At 44.5% G+C, this 17,517-nt stretch overlaps 4 protein-coding genes across 4 annotated transcripts; 2 read left to right on the top strand and 2 right to left on the bottom strand. All coding sequences in view use genetic code 12, as the record gives it.

The window, feature by feature from the left end:
* On the bottom strand, positions 1–1,505 carry RAX1 (Bud site selection protein, Revert to axial protein 1; the record flags this gene model as incomplete). Its single annotated transcript, XM_066158157.1, has 2 exons — positions 1–12; positions 180–1,505. 2 exons carry the CDS (start codon positions 1,503–1,505, stop codon positions 1–3), a joined length of 1,338 nt encoding a protein of 445 aa, XP_066014254.1.
* Positions 1,506–4,594: 3,089 nt separating this feature from the next.
* On the top strand, positions 4,595–14,134 carry PSN45_003778 (agglutinin-like sequence (Als) protein; the record flags this gene model as incomplete). The annotated part of the gene is made up of 1 exon (XM_066158156.1): positions 4,595–14,134. One exon carries the CDS (start codon positions 4,595–4,597, stop codon positions 14,132–14,134), a length of 9,540 nt encoding a protein of 3,179 aa, XP_066014253.1.
* Positions 14,135–14,347: 213 nt separating this feature from the next.
* FCR1 (Fluconazole resistance protein 1) lies at positions 14,348–15,652 on the bottom strand (the record flags this gene model as incomplete). The annotated part of the gene is made up of 1 exon (XM_006686375.2): positions 14,348–15,652. One exon carries the CDS (start codon positions 15,650–15,652, stop codon positions 14,348–14,350), a length of 1,305 nt encoding a protein of 434 aa, XP_006686438.1.
* An 847-nt stretch (positions 15,653–16,499) lies between these two features.
* On the top strand, positions 16,500–17,342 carry PSN45_003776 (uncharacterized protein; the record flags this gene model as incomplete). The annotated part of the gene is made up of 1 exon (XM_006686623.1): positions 16,500–17,342. One exon carries the CDS (start codon positions 16,500–16,502, stop codon positions 17,340–17,342), a length of 843 nt encoding a protein of 280 aa, XP_006686686.1.
* Between the last annotated feature and the right edge of the window lie 175 nt (positions 17,343–17,517).

Genomic DNA, 17,517 nt, shown 5'->3' with positions numbered 1-17,517 from the left:
TTAGCCTAAGGTCTATTAATTCATTATGTATAAATTTTTAGTGCAATAAACCTCTTTATTGGCGGAATTCATTGATGTGATCGTATATTCATCAGGTAATGCTATTATAATCGGTGTCCTGGTACAAGGCAAAAAACTACTGTCAATATGGCGGTGCATAATAGGATCAAAAATGTTACCCATAAACTTCTTTTCACCAATAACTTGAAGATAAATGGCTCCTGCAATCGTATGAACCTTGTAGATTCTTGAAATGATTGAGATCGTTTAAACCACACCAACACTGGATCAATTAAGTAGATGGCTGAAACTAGACAGTAGAATCCAATGAAGAACGGCACTAACACCGGAATTCTGAGGGACTTGGAATAGTCCAAAAAGATTAAAACGTAGCCGATCCAAAATGCAATGAAAAGGAAAAACAACCCAACAATGATTCTGATAAAGTTGGAGTTCAAGTTTTTGATGGCTATGAAGTTCAAGAAGTTGGGCAAATGTTCGTTTTCGATCTTGTTGAAAATATATGATTTGACTCCATTAAAAATATCGGGATCATCTCTACCATCGATTTCGATCGATTTGATGATATATTGATTCAAATGACCTGGTAAGTTCAAGTACTTCTCTGCATCTTCCACAAAGTACTTGAGAAGCAAGCTTTGTGTCGAGTCTTTTAACTTGTTTCTGGTGATAAGGCTACCTGACATGCTATCATGAGGCGAACTCTTTACGAGCTTCTCGAGTAATGATGGGTTTATCGAGGAATCTCGGTTCACTTGAGTGTAGTTCGCGCCAGCGCCTTGGTAGTGGGGATCCATTCTATTTTCGACGTCTTCAGATGTCAGGAGGCCTTCCATTAGCTTGGATTGGGAAGAAATTCGCTTTTCTCCAATGGAAGAAAACCCACTTGGAGGCCTGAAAGTTTCATCATACTGCAGTTGGTACTGTTGTTGGTACTGCTGCTGAGGCAGGTTCATCAATGGAATGCTAGAGGCTCCCGAGTCTCTTTGCGTTTTTGGGTCATAGTCAGCCTCATACTGGTTGATCAAATCTACCAATTTAGGGTCGGTCACATTCAAGTCTCCTCTTAAAAACTGGGACAACCGGTTGGAGTCATTGTCCTGAAGAATATCATCGTTGATGATCATATCCAACAACACACTGGAACTTAAACTCTTATGATTTTCCAGTAAGTTGGATGCCCTTTGCTGATGGAGGTTCTGTTGTTTTAAGAGTGATTGTCTCAATCCTTTGACATAATACTTACACAAGTTGAGGTGGTTGACCAAATCAAACCAGAAGTCCAAGTACTCCACTCTATTCTCTATTTCTCTCATAAAGTTGTAAAAAGTGAAGAGGTCAACTGGTGACTTGGTTCTGTTAGATAATATCTCTCCTAACGTGGGTAATCGATTAAGGTCCACATGCTGATTGGTACCATTCAAGTTGTTCAAGTTACTCAAGTAGTGAGAGTTGGGGTAATCCTGCTGGTACTTCTCGTCCATTACTAGCAGATAACTTGGTGTGATATGTGTCTGACGTGGAAGGAGTTGGTAAATAATGATTTAGTTTTTCTTCGTTTGATTTTAAGGAAAATGCGAAGGTTCCCGTTTTGAGCACAAACAAAAATAAGCGGCTGTCTGAGAGGGAAATGAGTGGGTAGAAATTGGGAGAGAGAGACAGGGGAATTGGCTAGAGACATATGGAATGATGGAGAGCACAGATGGAGGAGAGGGTATTTGGATTGGGTGACATCAGGCGGAAGCTGGGTGGTTTTTGGTAGGAGGTTGACAGGGTTGTAGAAATCGTGCGGGTGCGAATGGTTGGCTTCGTCAGTTAGCACCAATTCTCAACCGCCAGACGAACAGCCAGCCACCACGCACGTGACCTACACACCGGCCTAGACAATAGGATCACCGACGCCATATGATTGACTGGAAGCATTGATAGACACTCCGCACGACGCTTAAAACGAACTCACTTAGGAACCCACTTTGATGAAATTTTCAAACATTAAGTATTGCCGGATTATACGGGAACACTATATTCCAATAACTCCGCTTGAAATATTGCAAAGTGGTCCCTAGAAGATTTTGTAAGAATCCACCAAAGCATTAAGCGAATTGGCCACAACTCCGCGCACAAAAAAGACTTCATCAAAACCTCACTCTTCTTGCATATTTGGTACATAATGATACTTATACCTCTTGCATAAATGGTACATATTTATACATCTACGTGCAACGACAAGAAACTGGTTGTAAATCATGACTAGTACCGGTCTGAGAGGCGGAGTTTTGAATCTACACCGAAATGTCAATTTCTTCACGCAAGTTGAACAATTCACCATTACAAATACCGAAGCTATTAGTCCGTGATTGAATGCTCTTTGTTGTGAGGCATTTAGATCCCTGGCACCATCATCTTCAAGCAGTGCATCTTTTCTACCCGTTTCCTATTAACACTGACCCTAGCATTTCTTTTTCTTCTTATCAGCGATCCTATTCATCCGGAGGGGTGCAACGGGCCCCCTATGTTTAAGGCTGTAATTTACTATATTTTTTGATTTATCCATTTTTCTTTAGTTAGTTGCTCCGATCAAAATTTCGGTAAAAGCTCGGATCAGCACTGTTGGACAGTTTACGAACAACTGAAACTTTCGAAGATAACAGCTGACAACCGACACAACAGCGATGCAGTAAACCGGAGCAGTAGAACTTAGCAAGTTCGACTGTTCTATATCTGAAATGGGCGAAGACTAAAATAACCCCCTTGAAAGCACCCCAGAAGAATATTCGGGCTACACTAGCTTTAGATGATATTAGACGTTTGGACGAGCCCTGCAGTATCCCCCACAGGCACGTAACGAGTCAAACTGTACATGCATGGCGATTAAACTTAGCCTACGATACGGCTCCAAACCGCATGAGCTGTTGTGGGATCAACCATCCAAAAAATAACCATATACAGAGAAATAATATTTCCTGTAAAGTATGTTTGAAAATAAGGTGACAGTTATGCGCCCGAATTTGTTTCATGTGAAATTGAGGCAAACCAGCTGACAGAAATGTCAAACTGAAAGGCGTGGTGGGCCATAGACCTAACCCTTTTTGACAAAAAGGTTGATGAAATACTTATCTTACTCCTGAAACGTGTCTTACAATCAACTTTCATGAGAACAAATGAAATATACAAATAAAACAAGGTTTAATGAAATGATAAACAACCTCGCTAAACTGCTCCAAACTGGCTAATTTTACGAATAAAAACCTTATACTCGTAATTATTACCAGATGCCGTACAATGAGTTTTGAGCCTCACAAAATAACATGGAAAATACCAGCGAAACTTTGAGGCACTCGCACCAAATCCCTTGATCATGCTATTATGCGATTTCACCAAATCGCACGACCTACCCCAGATCCAGGTCCTTGTACTTTGTTCACCTCATTTGGCTGCCCGCCTCCAAAGAGCTAGGCCAACAATTTCTCGGCATGTCTTGATCTAACTTTACGCGCTCTCGTCATTGATCGTACGTCGCACAATGCCGAGTAGTGAGGACTGGGTGATTGTTTCTGTAATACGAACATGTCCGAAGATTGGGTCACCGTTATGGCGCCCTTCGATGCTTCCCTTTTTCCAAAAAAAATAAAATTTAGAATGAAAAAAATACCATCTCGAAATAACCGGTATGCACTTTTAGGGATATCGAAAATCTCAGCTCAGCTGGTAGTTGGTCCACTGAACCAACCAGTACTAGGAGCTCGATTAAGCTTGTCAGTATATATTTTGTAGATTAGGCGTAGCTGGTTTCTTCGTATCGTATGGATTGTTTACGGGCTGCCCCAGAATCGAAGGTTTCGCTAGCGTTAAGCGAAATATATTACATACAGGAAATATTACTTTCTGTTTCAGTTCCATGTGAGCGTTTGTCCATAATAGAATTGCTTTACAATTGCAATTGAAAAAAAACACAAGGCTGTCTAAAGGTCAACCCAGAAAGTCTACCGACAAGTTCCCCCACAGGTTGACAGGTTTTGCGGTCACGATAGATCAGCCAAAAAATTCATACTGGCTACTGATTGTAGCCCCTCCGCAAATAAGGGAGATAGACTAAATGTAAATTTTATCTAGGAGTAGAAAAAACACACCAGGCCCCATGATATTTTATAAGACTTTGCCCTCACTATCATCCCACTTGTATTTGTATTTTTTTTACTTTGAATCGATGGTTTCCATTAGATATCTGCTGGTTTGACAGTCGCTACTCACAACCCTGGAGTACCACCGACATACCAGTACGCCAGTACCAAGCTGGCTACCCAAGATTCTTTTCTCATCTCATCTCAATTGAGCACTGAGCACTGGTAAAACATGAGGCGTACTATCGCCTCACTTTTTTGGACTTAAGCAATAAGGTATTATTATTTTATTTGGGTTTCATGCATAATAATTGGATGATGAAGCGATGGTTTCTAGAAACATTTTTTTTTTTTTTTAGTCAGAGATGGGGTCAAAATATATAGATCAGAACCCCTAGTTCTCTGTTTCGAAACTAAGGCCTCAATTTTCCAAACTTAATCCCCATATAAAAATGATTAGGCTCTTTTGGGTACTTCTTTGGTTTTGTGCTTCACCTATTGCTGCGACGCAAGTTACCGGAATATTCACATCCTTCAATGACCTTACGTTTCAGTCGAGTGGATACGATCAGATCCCGCTGAGTCCTAGTTGGTACGCCACTTTGGGTTGGACAATTAACGGTGCAAATGTAGCAGCCGGTGACACCTTCACCTTGACTTTAGACTGTGTCTTGAAGTTTACAGATTCTGCCTCCACCTTCAACTTGGCTGTAGGATCCACAACTTATGCCACTTGTACTTATAGTAACGGAGAATTGATCGTCCCATACTCCACTATCAACTGTGTGGTTTCCAGCAGCATCACTACTTCCACTTCTGCGTCTGGAACGGTGTCATTCCCCTTCACCTTTAATCCTGGGGGAGGTGGTAGTTCTGTTGATTTGACTGATTCTACTTGTTTTTCGGCTGGAACCAATACTGCTTCTTTCCATGACGGTAGCAATACTTTGACCCACACTTTCACGGTTATTTCAGAAAACACTTCTTCAAATGCTAAGTCTTATCAACTAGTTAGATCAATGCCATCGATGAAAAGAACACAAATTTACCATTTGGGTGCTACCTGTAACGGTGGTATCGTCTCGGGATCTTTTGGTATGACTGTGAGTGGATTTGACTGTAACAACATGCACGTTGGTATTACCAATAACTTGAACGACTTTTTGATGGTAAAGCCAACTTATTCCAGTTTTTCTATGACAGGTACCTGTAGTACCAGTGGTTATGTCGTAACTTTCAGTAATATTCCAGCTGGATATAGGATGTTTATGGATACTTTGGTTCCATTTCCCTCAAATGGTTACTTAGGAGTCACCCTCACCAATACTGTGGTGTGTGGTGATGGGACTACTATTAATGCCAATCAATTTCGGGATTGGAACACTTATTCCAGTGGAAGTTCGGGGTCCAGTGGTAATGCCATTATTGTCACTACTTCGACTTGGACTGGGGCCACTACCAAAGTCACCACTTTACCATATAACACAGCTGCTGGAAATACTGAAACCATCTTGGTGAATGTCCCAATTCCAACTGTCACCACCACTACCACTTGGACTAGCCTGGGAACCACTACTGTCACAAAATCCGCTTCAATTGGTAGTACTGCTACTGTTATTGTGGACGTACCTGTTCCAACCACTACCTTAACCAGTACATGGTTAAGTAGTTATACTACTTCTGTCACTCAATCGGCCAGTCCTGGTTCAACGGGTACAGTTATTGTGGACGTACCTGTTCCAACCACTACCTTAACCAGTACATGGTTAAGTAGTTATACTACTTCTGTCACTCAATCGGCCAGTCCTGGTTCAACGGGTACAGTTATTGTGGACGTACCTGTTCCAACCACTACCTTAACCAGTACATGGTTAAGTAGTTATACTACTTCTGTCACTCAATCGGCCAGTCCTGGTTCAACGGGTACAGTTATTGTGGACGTACCTGTTCCAACCACTACCTTAACCAGTACATGGTTAAGTAGTTATACCACTACCATCACAGATTCTGCTGGCCCAGGAGAAACTGGAACAGTTATTGTGGATGTGCCTGTTCCAACCACTACCTTAACCAGTACATGGTTAAGTAGTTATACCACTACCATCACAGATTCTGCTGGCCCAGGAGAAACTGGAACAGTTATTGTGGATGTGCCAGTTCCTACTTCCACAGTCACTAAGACATGGGCAAGCAGTTTCAAAACCACCATTACACAAACCGCTGACGTTGGTAGTACTGCAACCGTTCTTGTTGAGGTACCTACTCCAACTAGAACCACCACTACTACCTGGGCTAGTGACTATACTACCACTGAAACCGATTATGCTGAAACTGGTGGTACCGACTCGGTTATCATTGAAGTTCCAACTCCAACGGTTTACACCACCATTACTTGGACTGGAAGCGAAACCACTACCCTCACCTATACAGGGGAAACTGATACCGTTGTTGTTGAGATTCCAATTCCAACTAACACAGTCACTAAGACATGGGCAAGCAGTTTCAAAACCACCATTACACAAACCGCTGACGTTGGTAGTACTGCAACCGTTCTTGTTGAGGTACCTACTCCAACTAGAACCACCACTACTACCTGGGCTAGTGACTATACTACCACTGAAACCGATTATGCTGAAACTGGTGGTACCGACTCGGTTATCATTGAAGTTCCAACTCCAACGGTTTACACCACCATTACTTGGACTGGAAGCGAAACCACTACCCTCACCTATACAGGGGAAACTGATACCGTTGTTGTTGAGATTCCAATTCCAACTAACACAGTCACTAAGACATGGGCAAGCAGTTTCAAAACCACCATTACACAAACCGCTGACGTTGGTAGTACTGCAACCGTTCTTGTTGAGGTACCTACTCCAACTAGAACCACCACTACTACCTGGGCTAGTGACTATACTACCACTGAAACCGATTATGCTGAAACTGGTGGTACCGACTCGGTTATCATTGAAGTTCCAACTCCAACGGTTTACACCACCATTACTTGGACTGGAAGCGAAACCACTACCCTCACCTATACAGGGGAAACTGATACCGTTGTTGTTGAGATTCCAATTCCAACTAACACAGTCACTAAGACATGGGCAAGCAGTTTCAAAACCACCATTACACAAACCGCTGACGTTGGTAGTACTGCAACCGTTCTTGTTGAGGTACCTACTCCAACTAGAACCACCACTACTACCTGGGCTAGTGACTATACTACCACTGAAACCGATTATGCTGAAACTGGTGGTACCGACTCGGTTATCATTGAAGTTCCAACTCCAACGGTTTACACCACCATTACTTGGACTGGAAGCGAAACCACTACCCTCACCTATACAGGGGAAACTGATACCGTTGTTGTTGAGATTCCAATTCCAACTAACACAGTCACTAAGACATGGGCAAGCAGTTTCAAAACCACCATTACACAAACCGCTGACGTTGGTAGTACTGCAACCGTTCTTGTTGAGGTACCTACTCCAACTAGAACCACCACTACTACCTGGGCTAGTGACTATACTACCACTGAAACCGATTATGCTGAAACTGGTGGTACCGACTCGGTTATCATTGAAGTTCCAACTCCAACGGTTTACACCACCATTACTTGGACTGGAAGCGAAACCACTACCCTCACCTATACAGGGGAAACTGATACCGTTGTTGTTGAGATTCCAATTCCAACTAACACAGTCACTAAGACATGGGCAAGCAGTTTCAAAACCACCATTACACAAACCGCTGACGTTGGTAGTACTGCAACCGTTCTTGTTGAGGTACCTACTCCAACTAGAACCACCACTACTACCTGGGCTAGTGACTATACTACCACTGAAACCGATTATGCTGAAACTGGTGGTACCGACTCGGTTATCATTGAAGTTCCAACTCCAACGGTTTACACCACCATTACTTGGACTGGAAGCGAAACCACTACCCTCACCTATACAGGGGAAACTGATACCGTTGTTGTTGAGATTCCAATTCCAACTAACACAGTCACTAAGACATGGGCAAGCAGTTTCAAAACCACCATTACACAAACCGCTGACGTTGGTAGTACTGCAACCGTTCTTGTTGAGGTACCTACTCCAACTAGAACCACCACTACTACCTGGGCTAGTGACTATACTACCACTGAAACCGATTATGCTGAAACTGGTGGTACCGACTCGGTTATCATTGAAGTTCCAACTCCAACGGTTTACACCACCATTACTTGGACTGGAAGCGAAACCACTACCCTCACCTATACAGGGGAAACTGATACCGTTGTTGTTGAGATTCCAATTCCAACTAACACAGTCACTAAGACATGGGCAAGCAGTTTCAAAACCACCATTACACAAACCGCTGACGTTGGTAGTACTGCAACCGTTCTTGTTGAGGTACCTACTCCAACTAGAACCACCACTACTACCTGGGCTAGTGACTATACTACCACTGAAACCGATTATGCTGAAACTGGTGGTACCGACTCGGTTATCATTGAAGTTCCAACTCCAACGGTTTACACCACCATTACTTGGACTGGAAGCGAAACCACTACCCTCACCTATACAGGGGAAACTGATACCGTTGTTGTTGAGATTCCAATTCCAACTAACACAGTCACTAAGACATGGGCAAGCAGTTTCAAAACCACCATTACACAAACCGCTGACGTTGGTAGTACTGCAACCGTTCTTGTTGAGGTACCTACTCCAACTAGAACCACCACTACTACCTGGGCTAGTGACTATACTACCACTGAAACCGATTATGCTGAAACTGGTGGTACCGACTCGGTTATCATTGAAGTTCCAACTCCAACGGTTTACACCACCATTACTTGGACTGGAAGCGAAACCACTACCCTCACCTATACAGGGGAAACTGATACCGTTGTTGTTGAGATTCCAATTCCAACTAACACAGTCACTAAGACATGGGCAAGCAGTTTCAAAACCACCATTACACAAACCGCTGACGTTGGTAGTACTGCAACCGTTCTTGTTGAGGTACCTACTCCAACTAGAACCACCACTACTACCTGGGCTAGTGACTATACTACCACTGAAACCGATTATGCTGAAACTGGTGGTACCGACTCGGTTATCATTGAAGTTCCAACTCCAACGGTTTACACCACCATTACTTGGACTGGAAGCGAAACCACTACCCTCACCTATACAGGGGAAACTGATACCGTTGTTGTTGAGATTCCAATTCCAACTAACACAGTCACTAAGACATGGGCAAGCAGTTTCAAAACCACCATTACACAAACCGCTGACGTTGGTAGTACTGCAACCGTTCTTGTTGAGGTACCTACTCCAACTAGAACCACCACTACTACCTGGGCTAGTGACTATACTACCACTGAAACCGATTATGCTGAAACTGGTGGTACCGACTCGGTTATCATTGAAGTTCCAACTCCAACGGTTTACACCACCATTACTTGGACTGGAAGCGAAACCACTACCCTCACCTATACAGGGGAAACTGATACCGTTGTTGTTGAGATTCCAATTCCAACTAACACAGTCACTAAGACATGGGCAAGCAGTTTCAAAACCACCATTACACAAACCGCTGACGTTGGTAGTACTGCAACCGTTCTTGTTGAGGTACCTACTCCAACTAGAACCACCACTACTACCTGGGCTAGTGACTATACTACCACTGAAACCGATTATGCTGAAACTGGTGGTACCGACTCGGTTATCATTGAAGTTCCAACTCCAACGGTTTACACCACCATTACTTGGACTGGAAGCGAAACCACTACCCTCACCTATACAGGGGAAACTGATACCGTTGTTGTTGAGATTCCAATTCCAACTAACACAGTCACTAAGACATGGGCAAGCAGTTTCAAAACCACCATTACACAAACCGCTGACGTTGGTAGTACTGCAACCGTTCTTGTTGAGGTACCTACTCCAACTAGAACCACCACTACTACCTGGGCTAGTGACTATACTACCACTGAAACCGATTATGCTGAAACTGGTGGTACCGACTCGGTTATCATTGAAGTTCCAACTCCAACGGTTTACACCACCATTACTTGGACTGGAAGCGAAACCACTACCCTCACCTATACAGGGGAAACTGATACCGTTGTTGTTGAGATTCCAATTCCAACTAACACAGTCACTAAGACATGGGCAAGCAGTTTCAAAACCACCATTACACAAACCGCTGACGTTGGTAGTACTGCAACCGTTCTTGTTGAGGTACCTACTCCAACTAGAACCACCACTACTACCTGGGCTAGTGACTATACTACCACTGAAACCGATTATGCTGAAACTGGTGGTACCGACTCGGTTATCATTGAAGTTCCAACTCCAACGGTTTACACCACCATTACTTGGACTGGAAGCGAAACCACTACCCTCACCTATACAGGGGAAACTGATACCGTTGTTGTTGAGATTCCAATTCCAACTAACACAGTCACTAAGACATGGGCAAGCAGTTTCAAAACCACCATTACACAAACCGCTGACGTTGGTAGTACTGCAACCGTTCTTGTTGAGGTACCTACTCCAACTAGAACCACCACTACTACCTGGGCTAGTGACTATACTACCACTGAAACCGATTATGCTGAAACTGGTGGTACCGACTCGGTTATCATTGAAGTTCCAACTCCAACGGTTTACACCACCATTACTTGGACTGGAAGCGAAACCACTACCCTCACCTATACAGGGGAAACTGATACCGTTGTTGTTGAGATTCCAATTCCAACTAACACAGTCACTAAGACATGGGCAAGCAGTTTCAAAACCACCATTACACAAACCGCTGACGTTGGTAGTACTGCAACCGTTCTTGTTGAGGTACCTACTCCAACTAGAACCACCACTACTACCTGGGCTAGTGACTATACTACCACTGAAACCGATTATGCTGAAACTGGTGGTACCGACTCGGTTATCATTGAAGTTCCAACTCCAACGGTTTACACCACCATTACTTGGACTGGAAGCGAAACCACTACCCTCACCTATACAGGGGAAACTGATACCATTGTTGTTGAAGTACCTACTCCAACTATAACAACAACCAGTACTTGGGCTAGTGATTTTACTGGTACTGAAACTGAATATGCATCTTCCGGGGGTACGGATGTAATAGTAATTGAAGTGCCTACTCCAGTGACAACCATTACCAGTACTTGGAGTGGAGATTATACCACGACTGTCACTGAATCAGCTGCTTCTGGTGAAACCGAAACTGTGATTGTTGAAGTACCTACTCCAATCACTACTATCACTAGTACTTGGAGTGGAGATTATACCACGACTGTCACTGAATCAGCTGCTTCTGGTGAAACCGAAACTGTGATTGTTGAAGTACCTACTCCAGTTGTTCCAGTGACAACCATTACCAGTACTTGGAGTGGAGATTATACTACGACTGTCACTGAATCAGCTGCTTCTGGTGAAACCGAAACTGTGATTGTTGAAGTGCCTACTCCAGTGACAACCATTACCAGTACTTGGAGTGGAGATTATACCACGACTGTCACTGAATCAGCTGCTTCTGGTGAAACCGAAACTGTGATTGTTGAAGTGCCTACTCCAGTGACAACCATTACCAGTACTTGGAGTGGAGATTATACCACGACTGTCACTGAATCAGCTGCTTCTGGTGAAACCGAAACTGTGATTGTTGAAGTACCTACTCCAATCACTACTATCACTAGTACTTGGAGTGGAGATTATACCACGACTGTCACTGAATCAGCTGCTTCTGGTGAAACCGAAACTGTGATTGTTGAAGTGCCTACTCCAGTGACAACCATTACCAGTACTTGGAGTGGAGATTATACCACGACTGTCACTGAATCAGCTGCTTCTGGTGAAACCGAAACTGTGATTGTTGAAGTGCCTACTCCAATCACTACTATCACTAGTACTTGGAGTGGAGATTATACCACGACTGTCACTGAATCAGCTGCTTCTGGTGAAACCGAAACTGTGATTGTTGAAGTGCCTACTCCAGTGACAACCATTACCAGTACTTGGAGTGGAGATTATACCACGACTGTCACTGAATCAGCTGCTTCTGGTGAAACCGAAACTGTGATTGTTGAAGTGCCTACTCCAATCACTACTATCACTAGTACTTGGAGTGGAGATTATACCACGACTGTCACTGAATCAGCTGCTTCTGGTGAAACCGAAACTGTGATTGTTGAAGTGCCTACTCCAGTGACAACCATTACCAGTACTTGGAGTGGAGATTATACCACGACTGTCACTGAATCAGCTGCTTCTGGTGAAACCGAAACTGTGATTGTTGAAGTACCTACTCCAATCACTACTATCACTAGTACTTGGAGTGGAGATTATACCACGACTGTCACTGAATCAGCTGCTTCTGGTGAAACCGAAACTGTGATTGTTGAAGTGCCTACTCCAGTGACAACCATTACCAGTACTTGGAGTGGAGATTATACTACGACTATCACTGAATCAGCTGCTTCTGGTGAAACCGAAACTGTGATTGTTGAAGTACCTACTCCAGTTGTTCCAGTGACAACCATTACCAGTACTTGGAGTGGAGATTATACTACGACTGTCACTGAATCAGCTGCTTCTGGTGAAACCGAAACTGTGATTGTTGAAGTGCCTACTCCAGTGACAACCATTACCAGTACTTGGAGTGGAGATTATACCACGACTGTCACTGAATCAGCTGCTTCTGGTGAAACCGAAACTGTGATTGTTGAAGTGCCTACTCCAATCACTACTATCACTAGTACTTGGAGTGGAGATTATACCACGACTGTCACTGAATCAGCTGCTTCTGGTGAAACCGAAACTGTGATTGTTGAAGTACCTACTCCAGTTGTTCCAGTGACAACCATTACCAGTACTTGGAGTGGAGATTATACCACGACTGTCACTGAATCAGCTGCTTCTGGTGAAACCGAAACTGTGATTGTTGAAGTGCCTACTCCAATCACTACTATCACTAGTACGTGGGCCGGGTCCTATACCACCACTATTACGGCTCCTCCAATGTCTTCAGGAGGAATACAAACAGTAATAGTGGAAGTGCCTTCTTCATCTGCATCCTTGGTACCACCATACAGAAACAGTTCGATTGCGTTATCGTCTTCGCTGACTTCGCTTAGTGCTAGCGTCACGAGCATTGCAGCTGTTGTAACTGATTCGAGTAGCTTTAGAGGAGGCAGCTCAAGTGCTTATATTTCATCAGCTGGAACCACTTCTTCTGGAACCATTTCTTCTGGAACCATTTCGCAGGCAGGACACACCAGTTATGAGTACTCGGGCAGCACAAAACCATCGGAAACATACAGTGGTTCGGACACCAGTTCACCAGATATTACTGTCAGTGCAACCAGCTCTGATACAGCTGATACGATCAGCACTGTGAATCTATCAGATGCTGCTACCTCAGATAGTTCTGTTTCTGGTTCTCCAGCACATTCAACACCCGCCGCTTTATCGACATCTCCTGCTGTTACTGGTCCACCTACCACGTCAGTTTCACCAGCATCTGCCTCGGGTTCTTCTGCCGGTTCCGGTTCCTGGGCTTCTGCAGGTGGTTCAGCAAGTGGCTTAGTCTCAAACAGCGGTAAGACTCAACCAACCAATCCCGACATTAACCCAACAGCCAGCACTAGAACACCAACTGTTTCAGGACAAACTAGCAGTGCTTCAGGATCCGGTTCTCCGGAACCAACTTCCACCAGAAGCTTTTCGCTTGCAGCAGAAAATACCCTGGGTTTCAATACTGTTACGACCAATATTCCCACGACCAATACCCCTACCAAGGGCAATAATGACCAGACTGGGAGCTCCAACACTTCGGAAAGAACCACTGCTGTGCCCTCTGCTTCTTCGAGTTCCAGTCAGATCCCTGCAATCAACACTTATGAAGGCGATGCTGCCAAACCAAGTGTTTCTTTATACGTTTTAGCCTCGATGGTTTTGCTCAAGGTTTTCATCTAAGCAACGTACAAAGTTAAAAGCCTTACAATTTCTCCCGTGCCATTTTTCAATCAATTTTCATAGCGTTTACTTTCAATTAATCTTCTTCTTTTTGTGGTTATAGAATACATATTTCGGATTTATAATTTACTACGCGTGGCGCGCCGGATGGCTGCAAAAAAGTTTAGAAAACCGATAAATTACCAATATACAAACAGACCAACAATTCCTATATTACAAGCCACCCAACATATTGTCATCATAACTCAATTCCAGCATCTTGATCAGCTCCGACGGCAAAGAGAAGTCATTGTCCAAAAGAATCGATTTGGCACTTGCATCACCCGTATAGCTATTGGTCCTAGAGTGAGTAAGACTGGCATTTCCCGGTGAGGCCATATTATGTGAAGAATGATGGGTAGAAGAATAGATGGGCTTGTGCACATGACCCATGCTCTTGAGCTTCTGGTGCGAAGGGGACCGGGACCGCGTGACAATCGACGACGACCGCCGTACCATCTCAGGCCGTGAGGTGGGAAGGCCATCCACCGTATTGGAGGGCGAAAGGTTAGCAGGTGTGTGAAGCTGATTGCTTGTCAACGAAGAAGAGGAGCCGTTTGGGTGGTGGAAAAGTCCCGAGTCGTTAGTGCCAAACAACGACGGGGTCTTTACGCTAGGACTCATGGGTTGCAGCACCGTGTCGCTGGGACCAATGGATGATGATTCAGGGGGATGGGCCAGGGAGTACACTGAGTTGGAGTCGCTTTCAAAGTCGCTGAAGTCGTTCGACATGCCGTCGTTCAACGTGGCTGAGTTGGCCAAAACAAACCCACCACCCGAGTACCCTTTGAGCAAATGGTCAAACTTGAGATTGTTGTGATTGAGGTCGTCAAACTCGTCCTTAAAGTCATCAAGATTATTATCCACATCAACATCTACATCAACCTGAACATCAAGATTTCCATCAAAGTTATCATCAAGCTCTTCCTTTATGGGACTGCGTTGGGTATCTTCCAGGTGGACGTTCATTTTGTGGTTGGCAAATTTCCTGGAAGCAGACTCAATATCGTTGGGGTTGAAATTTGCAGCTATCAACGCACCATTTTCCCATTCCAACGGTAAGTTCTTCAAAAGACCCTGCTCAGTGATCAAATAATGAATCACCTTGTTGATTGGTACTACCAGGTCACCGTCAGCACCGGCTGACTCCACCAATTCGTTTAAAAAGCCCACCTGAGGGGCCGCTAGCCGAATGACTTTATCAAATGCCTGGGTCAAGAGATCCAAGCGAGTCTCCAACAAGTCGACGTAGCCACTTGGATGTGACTTATCACGAACCTTTTTTTTCTCGGTGAACACACAGATCTTGTTGTCTTGTGTGCACTTGTTACAGGGTTTCTTCCCATCACATTTGGTCTTTTTGATACGACATGAGTCACAGGCCTTACCGACCCGCTTTTTCTTTTGCAAATGATGATGCAGTGACAGCAGTGAGTGGTGCAGCTGGTCGTCCGGGGAGGAGGGTATGTTAGAATACATGAAGAATATTGAATATATGGAAACCCCAAACTGTCAAATGGTTAAATTATTACAAATTAGTTGGCGCGGGAAACTTCAGTTGGCCGTGCTTCTAGAACAATACCTAAGAAACAAAAGCCGTTTGCGAAGCTGAAGGAACTGGTCGGAGATATACTACAAGACGAATTAGAAGGTATATGTACCACGGCGGAGTATCCGTGCCGAGCCGTTTTGAAAGGCTGGTATATGAGCCCGACATATTCCGGCTGGTCATCAGAAGCCGACTTCCCGGCATCAGCGCGCGTGATAGCCGGCCACGATCTTACGCAAGAGAACACAAGCGGCAACAGTTACTATGGCCGTGGGGGTACAGCCAGGACAAAGGTGAAAGAACCAAGGGATATTAGAGACCAAGGTATATGATACACCTAGGGCATCACCGAGTTACACGCTCACCTTCGCAACCCAAATGGTTATGACTAAATAAGGTTTGTCCTCCGCTGTCCGCAGTTAGTTCCCCTGATTCGCACCAATTGCTTCTTAAATTAACTGATAGCCGTGCTTGGGGCAATTGTGGAGCGTACACTTGATTACTGCTAGAGATAATAAGATCAGCGTCTTATTATACTGATATTGAATTTTGAGTTCCGTCTGTTCCATTTAGGACTGGTCATTTTTTTTCAATTACCGATAGTGTGGAGTCTTAACTAACCGAGACCGAAATCAGTCAATTGAATCTCCGACACCGAATAAATCAGTCAATTGAATCTCGACACCAAAGAACTTCATTAAATCAATCGTATACGGTTAAGTCCATTTCACGTATCGTCCGCCTATAGTACTATCCACCTCCATTTCAAATTACTCCATGGTTCCTCTAAGGACCCTCCAAAATGGAAGCTCCATCCCCACCATTGCCCTAGGATGCTATAACCTCCCAGCAGCTACCACTGGAGAGCTCGTCTTTCAGGCTTGCCACGCCGGTTACCGCCACTTCGATACCGCCGTGTTGTACCACAACGAATCAGAAGTGGGCCAAGGTATCTCCAGGTGGCTCGCAGAGGGAAACCACCGTAAAGACATATTCTACACCTCCAAGTTGTGGAACAGCCAGTGCGGGTATAAACAGGCCACAGCCGCCATCGACGACTGCTTGGCCAAAGTTGCCACCTTGGAGTACATTGATCTTCTCTTAATCCACTCACCGCTCTGTGGTCCCACCAAACGATTGGAAACCTGGAAAGCCATGGAAGATGCAGTGATTGCCGGGAAGGTCAAAAGCATCGGTGTGTCGAACTATGGCATTGGACATCTCGAACAGTTGGTGAACTGGAACCAGTTGCGGATATATCCTCAGGTCAACCAGATAGAAATTAGTCCATGGCTCATGCGGACTGAAATCGCCGATTGGTGCCAGGCCCATGACATCGTGGTGGAGGCATACGCTCCGTTGACACATGGGTACAAGTTGACGAGTCCTCCCCAGGAGGTTAAATCGGTGATGGACAAATATGGCGTTGGTGCAGCACAGGTGTTGATTCGGTGGTCGCTCCAAAAAGGGCATCTTCCATTGCCTAAAACGGGTCGCATAGAGAGGTTAGCTGGTAATTTGGATGTTTTTGGATTTGAGTTGACGGCAGCGGAGATGAAGCAGTTGGACCACCCGGAAGCGTATGAACCCACTGACTGGGAGTGTACCGACGCCCCGTGAGTGTGGGGGGTGTCTGAGATGTTGATTGTTTCTAAGGGTTTGTTTCCGACTCTTATTTGTTTGCGTTTAGTGTACTGGTAGAATTATACGAGTAGACTTATCTGAGTAGCTGGACAAGTAGACTTATCTGAGTAGCTGGACGAGTAGACTTATCTGAGTAGATGGACAAGATCGA

Source organism: Yamadazyma tenuis, chromosome 5, assembly GCF_029203305.1.
Source record: "Yamadazyma tenuis chromosome 5, complete sequence".
Taxonomy (NCBI): Eukaryota; Fungi; Ascomycota; class Pichiomycetes; order Serinales; family Debaryomycetaceae; genus Yamadazyma; species Yamadazyma tenuis.
This window is presented reverse-complemented; position numbering and strand designations above follow the sequence as displayed.